This window comes from Nannobrachium achirus, assembly GCF_963921795.1.
Source record: "Nannobrachium achirus genome assembly, chromosome: 15".
Classification (NCBI taxonomy): Eukaryota; Metazoa; Chordata; class Actinopteri; order Myctophiformes; family Myctophidae; genus Nannobrachium; species Nannobrachium achirus.
The window spans coordinates 9,823,893-9,843,545 of NC_137822.1; the positions used below are offsets into that span (position 1 = coordinate 9,823,893).

The window sequence follows — 19,653 nt, forward strand, 5'->3', positions numbered from 1 at the left end:
AGTTATGCAGTGTTAAGCCTCTCCCAACACTCTCCCCAGTATAAATCAATACATGACACCGTATTCCATGCCTCATCCGCCAAGAAAGCAAAGAAAGAGACGTTATCATCATTGTCGGGTGGAAACCTTGTATGGCCAAAAGTGTTTGTTTTGTATTTATCATTTTTAAAATGATTTAAACTAGTGAAAACAGCCGATCTACAAGCACACAACGCCTCGCGGTGCGAGGCGTTGTGTGCTTGAAGATCAGCTGTTTTCACTACTTTTGTGCAATGGCCTTCTATGATGAAGCAGTGCTTTACTTCGCGGAAAAAAATAAAAATGTGAAACTTGGAGATGCGAGGTTTCTGCCCGACAGTTATGCAACAGCCTCTGAGGAGAAGGAACACTCTGACATACCTGTACACATCGATTATTCTCCTTCCAGAAACTGACAGCCTGGTCTGTCTTGTAATCGTGACCCTGAAAACATAAATGCAACTTCAGAAAGAAAAAGAATCATATAAATACTGAGAATTGCATTCTGTGCTTAGGTAGAATAAAAATTGCATAGGCAGAATAAAAGTGTGACGTGACCACGTGCCCACTTTTATTTTACCTACGAGGGCGGATTCTGACATCTTCAATGGGAATGAGCGTTTGTTTGTTTGTTTGTTTTTGTTTAGTTTTTCTTTGCATAAATCCGCAAACCACTCCATTCCCATTGAAATGCATTGGCAGTATCCACCCTCGTAGGTAGTATAAAAGTGGGTGTGACTTGACCTTACTTATTCATTTTGAAATGCGGATTTTTACATGCAACAAAGCATTTCGACATAGCAGTATAGATACTTTTACTTAAGTAAAAAACATTGTACTTTTTCAACCACTGCAGAGGAGCATACAAGACAAGTTCACAAGACCTCAACCACCAATATGTGCCTTTTTGGGCATCCATAGACTGATTCCCTGGTTTCAATTTGAAAGACATAAATCATTCCGCTGACACACATGGGGACAAGGACCGTGATTATTAGAAATTCTTGCTCTGCCTGTGGTGTGGAAATGGCTTTGAGTTTATCGATCATGACAGCCTGAGAGAAATTCCTAGAACACAATTGGTAACGTATATCCATGGACACTGATATTATTATTAATGTTGTAATTATTATTATACAGTCCATTGTTTATTAATGACAAGAACCCCTCGAAATATTATGTATTTGACCGCCAACCCGAATCTCAAAATATTTTTGAAGCAAAGATTTACAAAATTTTGCTTTAAAAATATATATATTTCAAGATTTCCACACATTTTCAAGATTTTTCAAAAATAGCAGATCTATATATCTGCTATTAACACAGCGGGTGCCCATGAGGTGTCTACACGCCAATCTCTTTGATGTCTCTGGAGGCCCACGACGCGTTGACGTGTTTACTGTATTTACAGTATTAACTTTAAATCTCACCGTTACGTTGGGGCTGCGCCTGGATGTAGCCCATTAGCCGCTAGTCACTTCGAGTCGACGCTGAGAGCATCGGCCGTTTTTCTCCGTATACTCCAATGCATTTCCCCATCTTTAACGCCCTTTATCTCTGATGTTTGTTTTATGGCTAAAACTGTGGCCGCGTGCGGCAAAATGTCCAAATTTTGATCGGCAATGAACAGCTATGATCAACACTGGCCCATACAGTAAGTTACACAATAACATCCTGTCTGCGCTCATGTGACCAAGTGACGTCATGACGCATGCATTGACGCAACAGGGCCTTGTATTCTTCTATGGAAGTGGCTTTGGGCACTTAGCTGGGGCTCTGGCGCCACCTTTTGGGCAGCCGATGTGTTAATGGGTTAACTCATCGTAGGGGTCTTACACATACTGTATATTTGTGTAATAATACAAAATATAAATATATATAAATACATACTGTTGTTTCAGGGGCAGCTGGCACAAATCCCTGGACACAGAAGTCCTTCTGGAAAGTGGAGATGTAGTCAGCTTTGTGAGGTGGCGCAGGGGCGAAATCCGCCAGCACCTTTTCACTATCACAGAGGGGATGGAAACAATGTCAGAGTCTGTGTGTAGAGAGCACAGGCACTGAATGAATACAAAATCAACTGCAAACTGATGCTTTTTAACCACATTAGCTCTGGCATTCCTATTTTGGAAAATTATTCTAAAAAACGATTTTTAAAAGAAAATTGCAAACAGGGTGCTGCTAGCCAAAGTGGTTAAAGGAGTAGTTCTAACGATTACTCACCCCATGGAGACATGAATTCAAGGATATTATTTTGTGTTTTTGTCGCATTCCTAAGCCAATAATTTGATGAGCAGTCTCCACAAATTATTGGCTTAGGAATGCGACAAAAACAAAGAAATATCCATGAATCCAAGTCTCCATGGGATGAGTAATCAGTATTAAAAAAATCATTTTGTGGGTGAAATATCAATTTAAGCCGCATACCACATCACATAGACTTTGATGCCTGGCGGCATGTCTCGGCCTCGGGTTCAATTCCCAAGCCCGCAGCACATTTGCTGCATGTGACTCCCCGACTCTGTCCCTATCTTTCTTCACTCCACCAACAAAAAAGGGCAGAAATGTGCAAAGATAGCAGATCTACGAACTCACGACACACTGCAATGCCATGCATTGTGAGATTGTAGATTGTATATTTAAACTATTTGTTGTACAATGAAGTGCATAGGGCTATGTGCCTGGTAACTGGCATCCCCTGGGCCCAAGAGTTCAAAGCTTTTAATCCCTATTCGAGTGGATCAGATTCAGATTTCAGTCGTTCAATACAAAAAAAGAAGAAAAAGCATTGGGATCACTTTGATATCCGATCTGTGATCATTATCTCAGCAAACATTATGTCAATAAGAAATATAAGTTTGATTAATCAAGTGATATCTTTAAAGGAGTAGTTCACCCCAAAATGATTTTTTTTCTATTGATTACTCATGCCATGGAGATTAGAGTTCAATAATATTTTTAGTTTTTTGTCACATTCCTAAGACAAAAATGTGATAACAATAAATTTACCCCCATTCGTTCCGGATGGGGACCCGTTTCGAAACGGGTCCCCATCCGGAATCAATGGGGGTAAATTTACTCGAATCAAATTTTTGTCTTAGGAATGTGACAAAAACCAAAAAATATTATTGAACTCTACTCTCCATGGCATGAGTAATCAATAGGAAAAAAAAACATTTTGGGGGTGAACTACTCCTTTAACAGTCAGAATCGGTGACTTTATACATTGTCAGATACTTGTGTCCTTATATTATCATCACTTTACCCAAATGCAACTTGTGGAGTTAGGAGATTACCATCATTGATGGTCAAAAACTATCAATGATTTTCTAATCTCTAATTTTGAGCGCTGGTACAGGGGCTGCACCGCGAATCAGCGTGTCACGTATGCTTGAATACATGACTGCTGTGTCGTAAGACAAATTTCAGTGTGAACTGACAATAAAGTACTATATCATATCATATCATATCATAATCAATGATGAAAAAAAAACAACTATCTACTGTATCTAAAAAAAACTCTAAAGTTTGGTGGTTTGACCGACAGTTTGGGGATCATTTGAGTTAGGAGGTTTAGCCAGAAGTGCTTTATAATACTTTTCATTGGTTCAATATTTGTAAAACCCACACAGACATAGGGTGCTGTTCAACTGTGTTGTGTTTGTTTTAAGTTGAAGAAAGCTGGTTTCTGCCTGACATCAACAATATGTTTTGTTGTATGGGTATACTGATTGATTTGGTATGATACAATATCAGCATCAGTGGGTTGTGTCTACTGACACACTGAACAAGCATAGTCTTGTTTGTTCATGAGTAATGACATAATCCCTGTCAACAACCTGGTACCAAGTAGATTTGGTATCGCACCAGAATTTTTGTTTGTATGTTTGAGAACCAGAATGGTTCTCAAAGTGGGGCCCGGAGACCCTCAGGGGTCCTTGGGGGAGGTGCTTCCAGGGGGTCCCCAACAAAGTTTGTTCAACCACAATAATATAATCGGATATTTGAAAATACTTTCAAAAATTGGGGGGCTGTGGCTCATGAGGGAGAAAAGGTCGTCTAATGATCCATGGGTCTGCGGTTCGAATCCCGGCTCCTCCTGTCCACATGTCAAAGTGTCGTTAGGCAAGACACTGAACCCCACATTACCTCCAATGAGTCAGTCGGTGTCTGCTTGCCACCATTGGTGCGTGAAAGTGGGAAGTGTATTAATATAATGTCAACCCACCGCTCCTAATCGTTATGATGGTTAAACACAGAGGACAAATTCCATATGAGCGAAATGTACTTGGCAAATACCCGACAACAACTTAAAATCATACAGCTTTCAACCAAATGACGGAGTTTGCGTGTGGGAAATTAAATACCCTGCAACAGTACGGTACATGTCATTTTCATATCGTGCCATGAATCTATGGCAATCATCCACACTTAAGTCAACTTTCCAAGAAGTGTCGACAGAGATTGTGGAGATATTTCGAGCCGACGTAGGCAATTTTAACGGTGCGCGCGTGCCATACAAAACAAAGCCCTGACTGACACTCTCCAAAACCACTGTCCTGGCGAGCTCAGAAAAAGGTGCTAATGCTATTTATTCAAATGGATGTTCTTTTTATCATAACACCAGATAGCCTAGGAAAACCTTCCACGGCTCTTCAGTTGGTCAGGGAAATTGTGTGGGCTGAAGCAGCACTAAATGTTCACGGCAAAACTCTAGGAAACTCTGTTTGCCACGAGACTGCAGAATGAGACACTGTAATGTCTACAGTCTATGACATTGCTTCCTTGAAGCCTGAGTCTTGACGCATACAAATGGTAATGCTGTCATTACCCAGAATATTATCTACTCGCCACTTTGTCCATACGACACACAGGAAGGTTACCAGTGCAGCTCTGTAGGAGATTCTCTAAAATAGTGCTTTTAAACATTTTTCAGCATTTGAACCACGGACCACCATTTGATGTGATGTAGCCTCTCAGACCCAAAACTTAGAAGATTCTGTCCACAACTCCATGCTGTTTTGATCTCAGGTCCTGTTTACCTATATAGAGGGTTTGGTTTCATTTACCTGATCTTCTGATGAAGTGTTTTCTCCAGAAACTCTGCCCTGCTGCCTGGGGCGTGGACATGTGAAAAGAAAAGGCATCAAGAATCATCCGAAGCACATTTGTTGGAAGCTACAGTGTGAACAGACGAGCCCCCATAAAAGGGCGCTGTAACCTTAAAAAGGTGATTACAGAAACCTAAAGTGTACCCTCAAATTCAGTTCTTTATACAGATGTTTTCTCCACCTCCCAACGTTTTTACATGATTAAACTGATTTCATATCATCACTGAGTGCATCTCAATCCATTCTACACCCATCTATACGGTGAGACAGTACGTGACATGTGATGTGACACACATTATAGACAATGACATACTGTACATGCATGTGTTTTTTTGCATGTGTCTTCTACACCATGATTTTGAGCATAACATTATACTAGATTAACATATTTTTCATTTAACCCCAATACAGTGAAAATCAGATTGTAATTTGTAGATCTGTTATTTTAGCTAAGTGTGTGTGTGTGTGTGTGTGTGTGTGTGTGTGTGTGTGTGTGTGCGCGCGCGCGTGTGCGCGTGCGTGCGCGTGTGTGTGTGTGTGTGTGTGTGTGTGTGTGTGTGTGTGTGTTTTCTTCTTAAATAGAGGTCACTTTGTTTTGCCACCCTCAAGGTTTTTGTCGTTTCCTTTTCTGAAATGACACCTCCGGTGAAAGACCCTGACTCGTACCTCGCTGCCTGCCCCCTGGACCTTTAGGTGGGATGTAGGATGCTTGCATAGAGGAGACATAGTCCATGTTGGACGTAGGGCTCATTGTGAGAAGGTCACGGATCTGTGCACTGGACCCCTCAACTGCAGCATCGCCCTGTGAACAAGTGGAAACACCTGAGCTACATTTATACTTTTAAAGCTGCAATCTGGAACTTATTTTAAGGAAGACAAGCAGGTTAAGTAGGCCGTCCGTGACCTATAGGGGGTCGGTCCTCAGGGGGGGGGGTCAGCCGATTGTTTGTGCGATAGATAGGAATGTTTAATTTATTTTCCAAAAGAAATGATAAATATATGAAAATACTTATTAACATGAATAAAACAACAACAGCAACACTTAAGTGCTATGAAAAAACAACAGTGGAATACTTTCCAAGCTATTAGTCTCAATACATTTACTCTGAGATGGAGTAGCCTACTGAAAATGGAAATAAAATACCTAAAAATGTACTAGGCCTACTTAAGTAGGCTACAGTACTTAAAAAAGGTTTCTACAGCAAATATTGGTGGAAAAAGTAGGAATCTACTCACATTTTTTATTTATTTTGTACTTTTTACTATTAAAGTAAAAGTATCATTACTGCAATGTAGAGATACTCTGTTACAAGTAAAAGTCTGGAATTCAAAATGTACTTGAGTATTGGTTTCAAAATGTACTTAAAGTACCAAAAGTTAATTATACTGAGATGTGGTGGAGTAGAAGTGCATTTATTAGAAATGGGATATAGATCTACTCAAGTAAAGTAGCCTACAAAAAGGTCTACCTCATAGCCTACACTTTACAGACTACAGCTGCAGCTAATCAAATGAATAATTGCTTTTAGATTTCAGGTAATCAAGAGCCACAGTCACCAGGTGCGTGTAAGTGTGAAACACCTGGCTACAACAATTATATTCCGACGTTATTATTATCCCCTCCCCATGTTCCAAATAGACCATTTAAAACATTGGAACCACTGCGTCTGCTAACTCACCTCACCCACGTCTGTTCGCTTGTCCAACAAACCATTTCCATCTGTCTTTCCCCCGGAGGCATCCTCTGCAGTCATATTCATAACATAGATGAACACTAGATGGGTTTAGGCTATTCTAGGCTATCACAAACAATGCCACGTGCAGCAAACTAGAAAGTTGAAACTATAGGAGTTTGTTGTCGTGTTGCCATGACAACGCCGCTGATGTCTACGTGAGTATGTGGGCGGTTCAGAGAGAGAGAGAGAGAGAGAGAGAGAGAGAGAGAGAGAGAGAGAGAGAGAGAGAGAGAGAGAGAGAGAGAGAGCGCATGTGCGCGAGCGCACGCACTTTCTCCAGGCAAAGAACCAAGCAACTTGCAAAGTATACTGCTCCGTTTTTCTGCAGTAGCCTAATAAATTGGAAGCCTATGTCTGTATGGTGTTTGCTGTAAATCCATGTGTTAAATGCGAATGGACCTGTATATTCCTATAATAGAGATATCGGCTTGTACTGAACTCATATGATTTATAGCCTACTATATGTTTGTAAATCGATGCTGCTGCACTGAATATCCCTGCTGCCAATGCTATCAATTAAGACATCAGAAAACTTGAATGAGTTTACCCCGGGTCCCAGCTCCAACTGTATGTATGTTCCCCATTTTCAACAGTTTTTATTATATTTTGACACTTGCTTTGGCAATGTGATGTAGGCTAAATGTATGTTTTTGCATGCCAATAAAGCTCCTTTGAATTGAATTGAATTGAATTGAATTGAATTGAGTGCATGCATGCATGCATGCATGGTGCGTGTTTATAGGATTAGGAGAGGTTTGATAGCATAGGCCTAATTGGAATTGACAAGGCACAGTGGAGTGTAACATAATTGAAATGTGAAAGATGAAACTTGAGGGAGGATTTTATATGAGAGCCAATTTAAAACCCATCACTTCATTAGGTCTACTAGCCCTTACCCGTTCAAAGATATGAGCTCTGAAATGATGTGCAGTGTGTGGGTTATGGGATGAGCACTGTGCACACAGTATATGAGGGATGGAAAGTAACTTTAACTGGTGCTTGCATGATAATATGTGGAGCATCAATGTAAGAAATACCCGTTTCGTTTAATGGCTACAGAGATACTGTGTCCCCCCCCCCCCCCCCCCCCCCCGTAGTATACGATTTACGATACCCCACAGTATACGATTTGTGAAAGTGACAAACGGGCTTCACAGTTATGTCAGGTGTGTTCATATGCTAATGGTGATGCGATTTCAGATCAATCGCTCCAGCCACTGAGGAGAAACGCTGTTACAGACAGACAGATACCCCATAAAAATCATAAAAATGCTAATATACAGTATACGATTTGTGAAAGTGACAAACGGGCTTCACAGTTATGTCAGGTGTGTTCATATGCTAATGGTGATGCGATTTCAGATCAATCGCTCCAGCCACTGAGGAGAAACGCTGTTACAGACAGACAGATACACCATAAAAATCATAAAAATGCTAATATACAGTATACGATTTGTGAAAGTGACAAACAGGCTTCACAGTTATGTCAGGTGTGTTCATATGCTAATGGTGATGCGATTTCAGATCAATCGCTCCAGCCACTGAGGAGAAACGCTGTTACAGACACTCAGACAGACAGACTTTTGGAAAATTATGTTAGATATGTGCCTGTTATAGGCTGTCATGTGTCTGCACACTGGTGTAAAGCAGGGGTCTTCAACTTGGGTCCGGGACCGGGATCCCTAGGGGGATGTAGATAGTTTATTTTCAGATGTAGTGTAGAAGGGGAAGGGGGTAGCATAGAGTGTAGAGAGAATTAAAGTCAAGTTTACTAAGTAATGTCAAGTTTAAGCAGTTAAATGTCTGAAAATGCACATGCATCCAGCACAACTACACAACACTGATGACAGTGCTGTCAAACAAGTTTATGAAGACATCTATGAAATCTATGAAAAGGTTTAGTCTGCAACATAACCTGCAAAACATGTTATGTTGACAGATTCCAGGTCATTGCTGACCATTGTTGACCTGGCATCCTGTAGTTTCAATGTACAGATTATTGGACGGGTAACAACTGACACTGGGGTTCGCCTGACACATCACTGTGACATCACAGTTGACATCACAGTGATGTCAGATACTCAGAGCAGGGATCTCCATATATGGGCATAAAAGGGATTCTGTTAGGGATCTCCATATATGGGCATAAAATGGATTGTATCCCAGATGATGCCCTGTTAGGAGAACCAGAATCCATACAGTATATGGCCAAGACAGATATGGCCCTTAGGTGTCTTACTGGTTATTATTATTTTGTGGTTATTCTACTGTTAGACCTATGATAGGTACTTGCATGTTTACCTAAGTGGTTCCCAGCTACAAGAAAAAAGTTCCCAGCTTTTTTGCCAACAACACAGGTGGAAAGAAATAATGCACCTGGGTTTGATATAAACTGATTCAAGGTGTGGATTATAGTCTCATATACCACAGCAATTAAAGGGAAACCAGACAATCAGAATCAAGGAATGGAACTAGCCGTTTTAGAAGCCTAAATTGTAAATTGTACGACAAAGTAGGCGGCTGATTGGCATGGCAAACACATGTGCTGAGAGAGGGTGGATGGATTTGTCGTCAGATGTGTGTGTGTTGGTTGTGCACAAAGCAATGAAAGCATGCAGTCATCATGGTATGTTTCCCCAAACCCCCTGGGGCTTTGACTGGGATGGGATAGTAAACACTGATCTGTAACAGCTGGTCAGCGAATGGGACCTTTTTTTTCTTCTCCATACATCTGTCTACTATTTATGTTTGCAGGTTATACATTATTAATTAAAACTGGGGTCTTCAACGTTTTCAGGCCAAGGACCCCTTAGTTGAGAGAGAGATGAAGAAGGGACCCCCACAACCTGTTCATAGATTCCATCCAGTTTCATTGTTTGACAGCACAATCATCAGTGTATTTTGGATTCATGTCAATTTGTGTTTTCAGATATTTAACCACTTGAACCGTCAACACTTAATAAACTTGACCTTTCATTCTGCTCTTTTTCCCCTCTACACCAAACCTCTTTGCCGAAAATAGCTCATCTACAAGCTCACAATGCCTCGCAGCGCGATGCGTTGTGAGCTTGTAGATCTGCTATTTTTGGCTAAAGTTCTCAGAATATGGACGCTAGGGTCCAAGTGGTCAATATAAAAAGGAGGAAAAAAATCACTCAATGATTTGGAGGACCCCCTGTAGTAAGGGGTCCCGGACCCCCTGTTGAAGACCCTTGGTCTAGTGTCTACTAATTATGTTTGCAGGTTATACATTATTAATTTAAAGAATAGTAATAGTGAGCCTCTTCGCCTGTGCGTGCGTGCGTGCGTGTGTGCGTGCGTGTGTGTGAAACAACTATCCAGATAGAGCCACTTAATCCCCAACCAGTGGGATTGGTCAGGGGCCAGTAGTAATCAGGCTGTGGCGTCAAAGCATGGCGTTTGCTGGCAATTCGACTCAGATTCAGAATTCCATTTCCTCCCTGCAGACATGCTGTATTGACAACTTGGACATTCATATTGACACATGGTTAGGACAACACGTCCCCACCCGAGTCGGATCAATGCTATATAGCCTTTCATGTGGTGACAGAGATTGCACAATTTCTAATTTCTACATATAAATCCTCTCAGAAAGGCAGGCACAGGGTCATCAATATGTCCACACACGGACAAATGTGTCCGTGGCAAAGACTTGGCCTTGTCCTCGGACGACTTTTAGATTTTCTGTTTCTGTAATGTTCTTATTTTGATCATAAAAAACAATTTAAACTCAGGTTTCCAGGTTTTCTTCAAAATGTGAATGATGCTGATTTACTTCGACACTTTGAGTCCACTAGCACTAGTGGTTCTCAAACGTTTTCTCCCATAACTCTGAGAGTGTACAAATTGTACCAAATGAACCCTACGGGTCCACAAGCCAACATGGCAATGGCCCTGGAGGTATAGTGGATTGTTCCATGGAGTGAAAAGTGTGACTTCACAATGGTGACAATCTGAAATCTGCAGTTAGTTTAATTGAACTAAGGACAACATGTATTTTTTTGCTGGAGCAACATAATGGACATTCTGACTGATGTGTGAGATTCTGTCAGGTGAAGTGAACAATGAAATGTTCCATTCTGTTACCCAGGAAATAGCTGTGTGGTTGAGATGAATGTGCCCTCGCAATTACATTGAAATTAGAAGGCTTTCTGTGACTCCTGTCATTTGGAGGTATGGGAGAAATGTGAATGTTCCTGATTCCTGACAACCAAACAAGTTAGGCCTATTGTCCAAGTTATTGTCAGTCTGTACAGAATCCATGGCAATCTTAAAAACTTCTGCTGCCATAGCATCAGACCACATGCAGATCATTATTTGTCATTGTTTGACTGTCCAGAAAAAGACAGAAAGAATGATTGACATGCAGAACTGACAGCATTATGTGGCTAGTTAAACTTTAACAAAAATATAAATGTATGTCTTTCTAAATCTCCCCCCCAAAAAAGTTTTTTTATGTTACTTCCTCAATTTGTCAAATCCTCAATTTGTATGTACAAATGGAACCAATTTGGCCTGATAAGGGTCCCTTTGGATGCATGTGTACACACACGAGTTCAAATGAATAAATTAACACAGATTTTGTTTTGCACTCTGTATCTTTAGTCAGCAGCTAAAATAATTAGAACTGAATAAGCTACTTATTTTGTGATGTTATTGTGAATTTTGTAATTTCAGCCTCGCAGGGATTTTAGAATCATTTTGGTGAGCTCCAGGTCTGATACAGGATGAATTTTAGCCATGTCATACTTAATCCTAATCCCTGAATATTCTGAAAACAAGGAACGTCAAATACAATAGTCTTTGATTTTCCATGTAAAAAGGAATATATAAGAAATAAAACACAATAAAGCATGCAGTCTTAAAGGGATAGTTCACCAAAAAAACATTTCTATCAATTACTCACCCCACAACCTGGGAACCCATCATCAAAGAAAGGGCGACGCCCACTCGGTCTATCTCTCTTCCTTCAATGGCATAGCCATCATTGACTCTGTCTCGAGAGATTGCTCACCCCATGGATAGTTAAATTCATGGATATTTTCTTTGTGTTTGTTGCCTAAGCCAATAGTTTGATGACCAGCAGTGGCACAAAGAGTCTCCTTTGTGTCTCCATAGAGAACCACTGCTGGTCAAGACTCCATGGGGTGAGTAATAGTAATCGATAGGGAAAGAAAAACTTTCAGAGTGAACTATCCTTCATCAACAAGCTTAAAAGGTATAAAACCATTCTGTGACACAGTAAACGGAAAGGAGACGGAAGATACGATTAATTTAAATCTATTTTATTTGTAGGAGCTGCATTCACGTAAGATATACAGTACATCACTCAAAATGAGGCGGGGGATAGGATTGCGGCAGAGTCATCTGGTCGGTGGATCTTGCCGGAGAATGTCCTTTGATGAGGGTTATGGGGTTACAATGCAGAAGAAGACAGTAAGATCTATTGTTCCAGCTCCCAGCACGGCCTGTAGACCCGTCCCACCATGCATCTCATGGCGTCCTTCTTGACAACGGCGAACCTGGCCTGGCTGGGCGCCTCCCTGCGGTTGAGGGAGGGTCCTCCCTCGTTCGCCCACAGGTTCCTCCAGAGGCTGCTGCTGGCGTCTGCCACCACGATCACCTTGGCGGCCGCGCCTCCGTTCCGGCCCAAGATGGCCGTCTCTGCGGCACCGATGGCGTTCTCTGCCATCTCGCCGTCGCCCCCTCCGAAGGCGTCTCGCTCCAGGGCAGCTTCTTCAGTTCTGCTGCTCATGGGTAGAGTCATGGAGCCGGCGTAACACTGGAACAGCAGGGCGGCTGCCAGCACGGAGGACATGGCTGAGGTTCTCATGGTTGAGAGGATGGTCCCAAGACGATGCCGGTGCTGAGTCTGAGAATGAGTTGCTTTTGTGCAGCTGCTGCTCACCTCGATGTACTGACTTCTGAGACGTACCCCTTGCTCTTTTTATACAGTCCTGGTGAATTAGGATTAGGCTTCTTCCACGTGGGACCAGAGACAAGAACGTGGCTTTGCGACACTGAGCTGGACATATGATGACGATACACGGAAGAAGAAGAAGAAGAGGATTAGCCGCCTTGTTGAATTATTTTCCGCTTCGTCATAGCTTCTCCTGTTGTGTTCAGGATATTAGCTGAGAGAGTTGGAAGGTTCTTGATTGGAACTCAAGTGATATGTTTGGCGAAAAGTTAATTAAAATGATCAACAACGTGTCGGTTCACCTCTGGGCTTTGACAATGTAACAGTAGGACATCTTTTGAACAGGTGGCACAAAGAAAGACATGAATCCAAGAATCATTCCCTTTAAAACAGAGGATGGATTATCCACCTGTAGACGTGCTTTCTAGTTGAAGATCCCTCATGATATGAGCCATCCTCTTATGGTGTTGTCGGAACAATGTACAAAAGGGGATTTAATATGGGATTACGGAGGGTGAGCAAACAAACAAATTAAATGTGTGTGTGTGTGCGCGCGTGTGTGTGTGTGTGTGTGTGTGTGTGTGTGTGTGTGTGTGTGTGTGTGTGTGTGTGTGTGCGTGTGCGCGCGCGTGTGTGTGTGTGTGTGTGTGTGTGTGTGTGTGCGTGTGTGGCAAGTCTTTCTTCTTCTTTCATGTGTCTTCATCCTTGATGTTTTCATGGCGACATTTTGTCGCCATGTTACTTGCAGGGGAGGCCACGTGGAGCCAAGCTGTCGTCTTTGTTGATGTGGAAAAGAAAACATTTCACCAAGTCTTTGACATGAAGCCACAGTGAAGAAAGGACGGAAGCAAGATAGGAGGTAAAGAAGATTGAAAATACGGTAGATAGAATTTTAGAATACCTCAGTGGCCCAGCCATCTGCACTTGGACTGACAGACTAAGTAGCATAATGTATGAACTGTTAATAAGTACCAAGCTCAATCTATCATCAGTAATATGGGGATACATCTATCATTCGTGAATGGATACAGTTTATGTACAGGCTATCAATGGTGGATATGATATGATATATTATGATATGATATGATATGATATGATATGATATGATATGATATGATATGATATGATATGATATGATATGAGGCTGTTATGTTCAGTGTCTGATAAATATGTACAGTGAATCTACAGTGAGCAGCATAATGATAAATATCTATTGATGATGGTGAACCTGGCATTTGACAATGCTTTTCATCTTGTGTTCGTAGTTGTCTATATGGTCTTGTCTGGTGTTGTGGGGGCTTAATAATTAGTTTTAAGCTTCCCTTAAATGTCAGATGTTTTCAATAATGCTTTTCCCCCCAGCAATTTAAGAACATAATTTATTACTGTATATATCATTGATATTTAAGTAGTCTATAAATGTCACAATCTTTTCTTCTAATAGAGTTTCAAGTGACCAAGTCTTGATCAACACAAAATAACGTAACCACTTCTATAGTTGGTTCCCTCCTTTTCCCACACTAAACAAATCTCTTCTGTGAAAAGAGCCAACTTACAAGCTCACAACGTGTTGCAATGCATTTGGGAAAATGCATCTGATATTTTGCCAAATCCTGGCATATTATGACATGCCTAGAAAACAAAAAATCATGTGGTTAGGGGAAGTGTTGGGGTCAAAGCTTGAGTTGCCTCTGTGTTAGCACTGATTTGACATGGAGCGAGTGATCTGAATGAACCCATTTAGACCCGAGGCCGATTCTAAAAAACGCCTCCTAAATCCTAATGTTTTCTGAGAAACGTAAACTTTTTTATTAAAGAAATTACAAAAAGATAATGCTGCTATCCACGAGTTTCCAACGTCCCATCGTGCATTGTGCAGAAGGTGTGCGGCAGCTTCCGGCGTCGCAGCCGAGTGTGATCTACAAGCTCAACGGTTGCAACTGCGACGCAACGTGAGCTTGTATGTCAGCTGTTCTCCGGATGTGTCCACACATAATGCTACAGTAAATGCTCGCAGAAACAGGTGGATAGCAACAACTTATGTGACACAGACGCTGTCCCGGATTGAAAGATATAAAAACCTATACCGTAGGTGCAATAGCCTATACCGTAGGCCCAGCGTTGCTTTTTGGCAACATTTTTTAAATCATTTTTTTAAAAATGTTATAATTAGTTTTCCTGTTCTTTTGTCACATTAACATCACCATTAAATCCTATTGTTTAGTATTACCATGCCATTGGCCACGATATTTGCATATAAATACCCCCCACAGAGACTGACATTCACACCTCCCAGAGAAGTTGAAATTCCAGCGTCTTGACGAACAACATCTCACTTTTAACTGAAGCTATTCCTCACTAAAACATAAGTAAAATGCCTGTAATATTTTTTTCCGTGATCATTAGAATGTCTAGAACACGTGCATATGTTAATATTGTGAAAAATATTCCCAAAATGCAAATTAGAGCGTGATTTATGATTTATGATTTATGGCTATAAAACCTTACAAAAACATTATAGACCTACATTTTTTTAATGACATTTTCCTGTGATTAGGACTCCTACAACACCGATTTTTTTTTTTTAAATTGCGCCAGTAGAAATTTATTCGGGTCTTGCAGGGTTAAGGGTCACACAGAACTTTAATTCTACCAATGACGGCGGATTCTGCCAATGCTTTTCAATGAGAACAGAGCGGTTTGTTGCTATCGGCGGATTTATAAATTATACCGCCCACATAGGTAGAATTAAAGTTCAGTGTGACCGCGCACCCTCGAGCAACAATTCTCACCAAGCTAGAATGTAACAGTCTAGCTCAAATCCAGGCTTGACAGCATGGATAGATTTCTGGAACATGAATAAACATTTTGCTCCTGACTGAGGTCTGCTCTCCTATAAGGCATCATCACGGTAGCAACGGCAACTCATTAGAGCTGTTACATCAATGCTGAAATCATTCCTCACATGAGAACGTTACACTCCACTGAAGCTAAACAGGTCTAGGACGTACACTACCATTTTCTGCCAACAACACTAAAAATCCACATGATTAGCCTCCCAGTATAACAAGGATAATAAAAAATATAAAAAAAAACGCCCCAACTTATCCTGTGGGCAAAAGAAAAATTATATTCTCACACAGTAAAATCCACAGTAAAATGTTTAATTTACCCATAACGGCACAGTCACACCACACTTTTATTCTACCTATGAGGGCGGATTCTGCCAAAGCATTTCAATGGGAATGAGCGTTTTCTTGCAGAAATCCGCAAACCGCTCCATTGTGCGGCTTTTTGGTTTGATTTGAACTCTCAGAATTAAGTGCCAACAAAGCACTAACTATAGCGACAAATATAACTAAAACTGTTTGTTCACCATTGTCTTTGTGATCATTCAATCAATCAATCGATCAATCAATCAATCAATCAATCAATCAATCAATCAATCAATCAATCAATCTTTATTTGTCACATCACATTACAGGTAATATGGGTGAAATTATTGATTGTGCAGACCCATCATTGCAGTGAAAAAGATAGAGAGCAAGAGCATACGGCAGGGGTGGGCAACTTTGATGATGGCGAGGGCCACTATATTTCCACCTTCACTCCAGAGGGCCACATTGCATATTGCTACGTCCTACGTACTTTGTCATTCTTGTATCTCATACAAAAAGCAAAAATAGCAGATCTACAAGCTCAAAACGCATCGCGCTGCGATGCGTTTTGAGCTTGTAGATCGGCTATTTTTGCTTCTTTTGAATTGGAATCCTGTTTTTTTTTTTTTTTTTTTTTTTATTGGAAACCTGAAATGTAACATTTTGATTTAATTACAAACACATTTAATTATATATTCATGTTGACTCTATGAACCTGAATACAAATACCTACATTGGACATAAAAAAAGTAATTTTAATACTACTATACTAGTCATTAAGCTACTAATATAGACTGACAGAATTAAAGCAGGTCATGTTTGGAATTGTAACAGCTGAAATCAATAATATATCAGTATTCCGGTATTGACCAGCGGGCCGCATTAAGTGAAGGTGAGGGCCGCATGTGGCCCCCGAGCCGCCAGTTGCCCATGTATGGCATACGGGGATAGAGGAGAGGGGTAGAGAACTTAGAGAAGACACATAAAGTGCATGATATGGAACTGATCTGCATAATAAGTTAAGAATGTATCTAAAGTGCCTATTAATAAAAGACATGTCCTGACCTACAGTATGTGTGCAAAAAGACCACTATAGCACAGTTCAATCAGTCTGTGATGTGGCAACAGGCTCTTATTCAGCAGCCTTTGATTGATTGAAGAATTTATTAGAAGGTTGTACAGTTTCATGATACAAGGTCACTGGTACAAGGTCAAACAAAAGGAGATCCTAGTAAGCTTTTTCGTCTTATTTACACAGGAACCACTTTATGTATCTCATATAACATTGAAAGACAGACTGATAGAACACAGTATACTTTGCATATAGGAAATTATCAATAGCAATTAAGCAAAAGCCTAATCGCTGATAGATTAGATAGATTCAGAAGTCTGGTGGTACCACTACAGATGCTCCTGTATCGTTTGCCTGCATGGTTCTGTTCCTGATTCAGTTGGACTGCCCCGAATGCCTGTTTTCACGGTGTGCAGAAACACTATAGTGACCTGTGTTTGTGTCCAGTACTGTTGTGGTTACTGTTACTATAACAGAAGAGAGCATATTTATTGGCTGCAGGCTGGCTGATGTCTGCCTCCCCTCCCTCCTCCCTCGCCAGGTGTTTTCAGCAGTGGAAAGTAACAGTACATTTACTCAAATACTGTACTTGAGTAAATTAACATCTTTGAGGTACATACTGTATTGTTGCTGTCGGGCAGAAACCTCTTATCTTCATATTCTAACTTTTTGTTAGAAAAAAGATTTACTCCTTAGTGCGCCCAATGTGTTGCGATTGTGAGCTATTTTCAAAAAGCTGAAATGTACAGTAGGCCTACATAGGTGGTTAAGGTATGTCTTTTAATAAGAAGAAATCTACAAAGTCCTCAGGTAAATGTACTTAGTAACTTTAGGGTGCCCACACACCAAAATACCTAGAGTGGAATCCGCCGATGCATTTCGATGAGAATGGAGTGTTTTTTGCAGAAATCCTCTACTGGCAAAAAACGCTCCATTCTCATGGAAATGCATTGGCGGATTCCACTCTGGGTATTTTGGTGTGAGGGCACCCTTTACACCACTGATTTTGAATACCTTTAAGTACATTGTGGTATTGTTACTTACTGAGTACTTCTTCAGCCAGTGTTTGTTTTCCCGGTTGGTTTGTGTGCTTATGGAGCAACAGCTGTGGGCCATATGTCCAACATTAACTCTATAACATAACTGGAGAAGTCTTTATCATTTTCCCCTGCCTACATTCTAAATGCCAAAGTTACTGGATCCTACAGTAGACCATAAAGTATAACTCGTGAAATAGCGATATATAGTTAAAAATGGTAAATTTATCCAAGGTGCTTTACAGAGATTGAGCATTGCATTTACCCATTCACACCCACATTCATACACCGATGGCGGAGGAAACCATGCAAGGCACCAACCTGCTCATCGGGAGCAATTAGGGATTCAGTGTCTTGCTCAAGGACACTTCGACACCGGGATCGAACTGAGAACCTTCCGGTTGCCAAGCGACCACTCTACCCCTGAGCCCCTGCCACTGTGGTTATGTAGTATGTGATATTTTTTGTGCTATGTCTGTAGATCGTGTTCAGGGTCTCCCTGTCTCTCCAGCTCTTTAGTATTGGGGGGGGGGGGGGGGGGGGGGGGCACAATTGGACACAATTGGAAATGAAACACTATAACATTTAAGCTGACAAATGAGAAGAAAAATATATCTATAATAAATCAATAAACTGTGAGATATCGACTTTTATACAGAAAAATAAGCCAAAGTCGCTTATGATTAGCAGACATGGCAACGCTGGGGTGCAGAGCAGCTGACTACACTGACGGGGTGCCAACCCAAACACCAGGACTGCACTCTGGGTGTTAAAAAGAGGGGGGTGCTATCCAGGGGTGTGAACCAGGGGTAGAAAGCACCACACTACACCTACTGTACAAGTTCACCCCCAAAGTGTCTTCGATCGATTACCACTGCTGGTCATCAAATTATTGACTTAGAAAAATGAATTCAGGTCTCCATGGGGTGAATAGAACATAAGTTATTTTTTAGGGGTGAACCATCCCTTTAATGCAGGGTTCTTCAACGTTTTCAGGCCAAGGACCCCTTAGTTGAGAGAGAGATGAAGCAGGGACCCCCACAATCTGTTCATAGATATAGTTTCATTGTTTGACAGCACGATCTCTGTGTATTTTGGATTCATGTAAATGTGTGTTTTCAGATATTTAACCACTTGAACGGTCAATAGCCTACTTAATAAAACTTGACCTTTCACTGTACTTGAGTCTGCTCTTTTCCCCCTCCAAAGCTCTTTGTCGAAAATATCCTCTCCAAGCTCACAACGCCTCGCAGCGCGAGGCTATTTTTGGCTAAAGTTCTCAGAATATGGACGCTAGGGTTCAAGTGGTTAATATAAGAAAGGGGGAACAAAACAAGTTCCTATCACACAAAGATTTGGAGGACCCCCTGTAGTAACTCTGAGGACCCCCTAGGGGTCCCGGACCCCCTGTTGATGCATTTATTATAAATAAGTAATAAATGTATAAACAATAAAATCGGTACTATAGTGGGTGTGAGTCTTACTGTATATATTACATGTGTATGTATATGTGTTTATTATATAGGCCTACCATTAAGATTCTTATGTAGAAATATCTACGTGGTAAGTGGTTTGGTTTG

The 19,653-nt window shown here is 41.0% G+C and overlaps 1 protein-coding gene across 1 annotated transcript; it reads right to left on the reverse strand.

Moving 5' to 3' along the window:
* Positions 1 to 12,329: 12,329 nt before the first annotated feature.
* On the reverse strand, positions 12,330 to 12,719 carry pmchl (pro-melanin-concentrating hormone, like; the record flags this gene model as incomplete). The annotated part of the gene is made up of 1 exon (XM_080743370.1): positions 12,330 to 12,719. The coding sequence occupies one exon, from the start codon at positions 12,717 to 12,719 to the stop codon at positions 12,330 to 12,332; it is 390 nt and encodes a 129-aa protein (XP_080599496.1).
* Between the last annotated feature and the right edge of the window lie 6,934 nt (positions 12,720 to 19,653).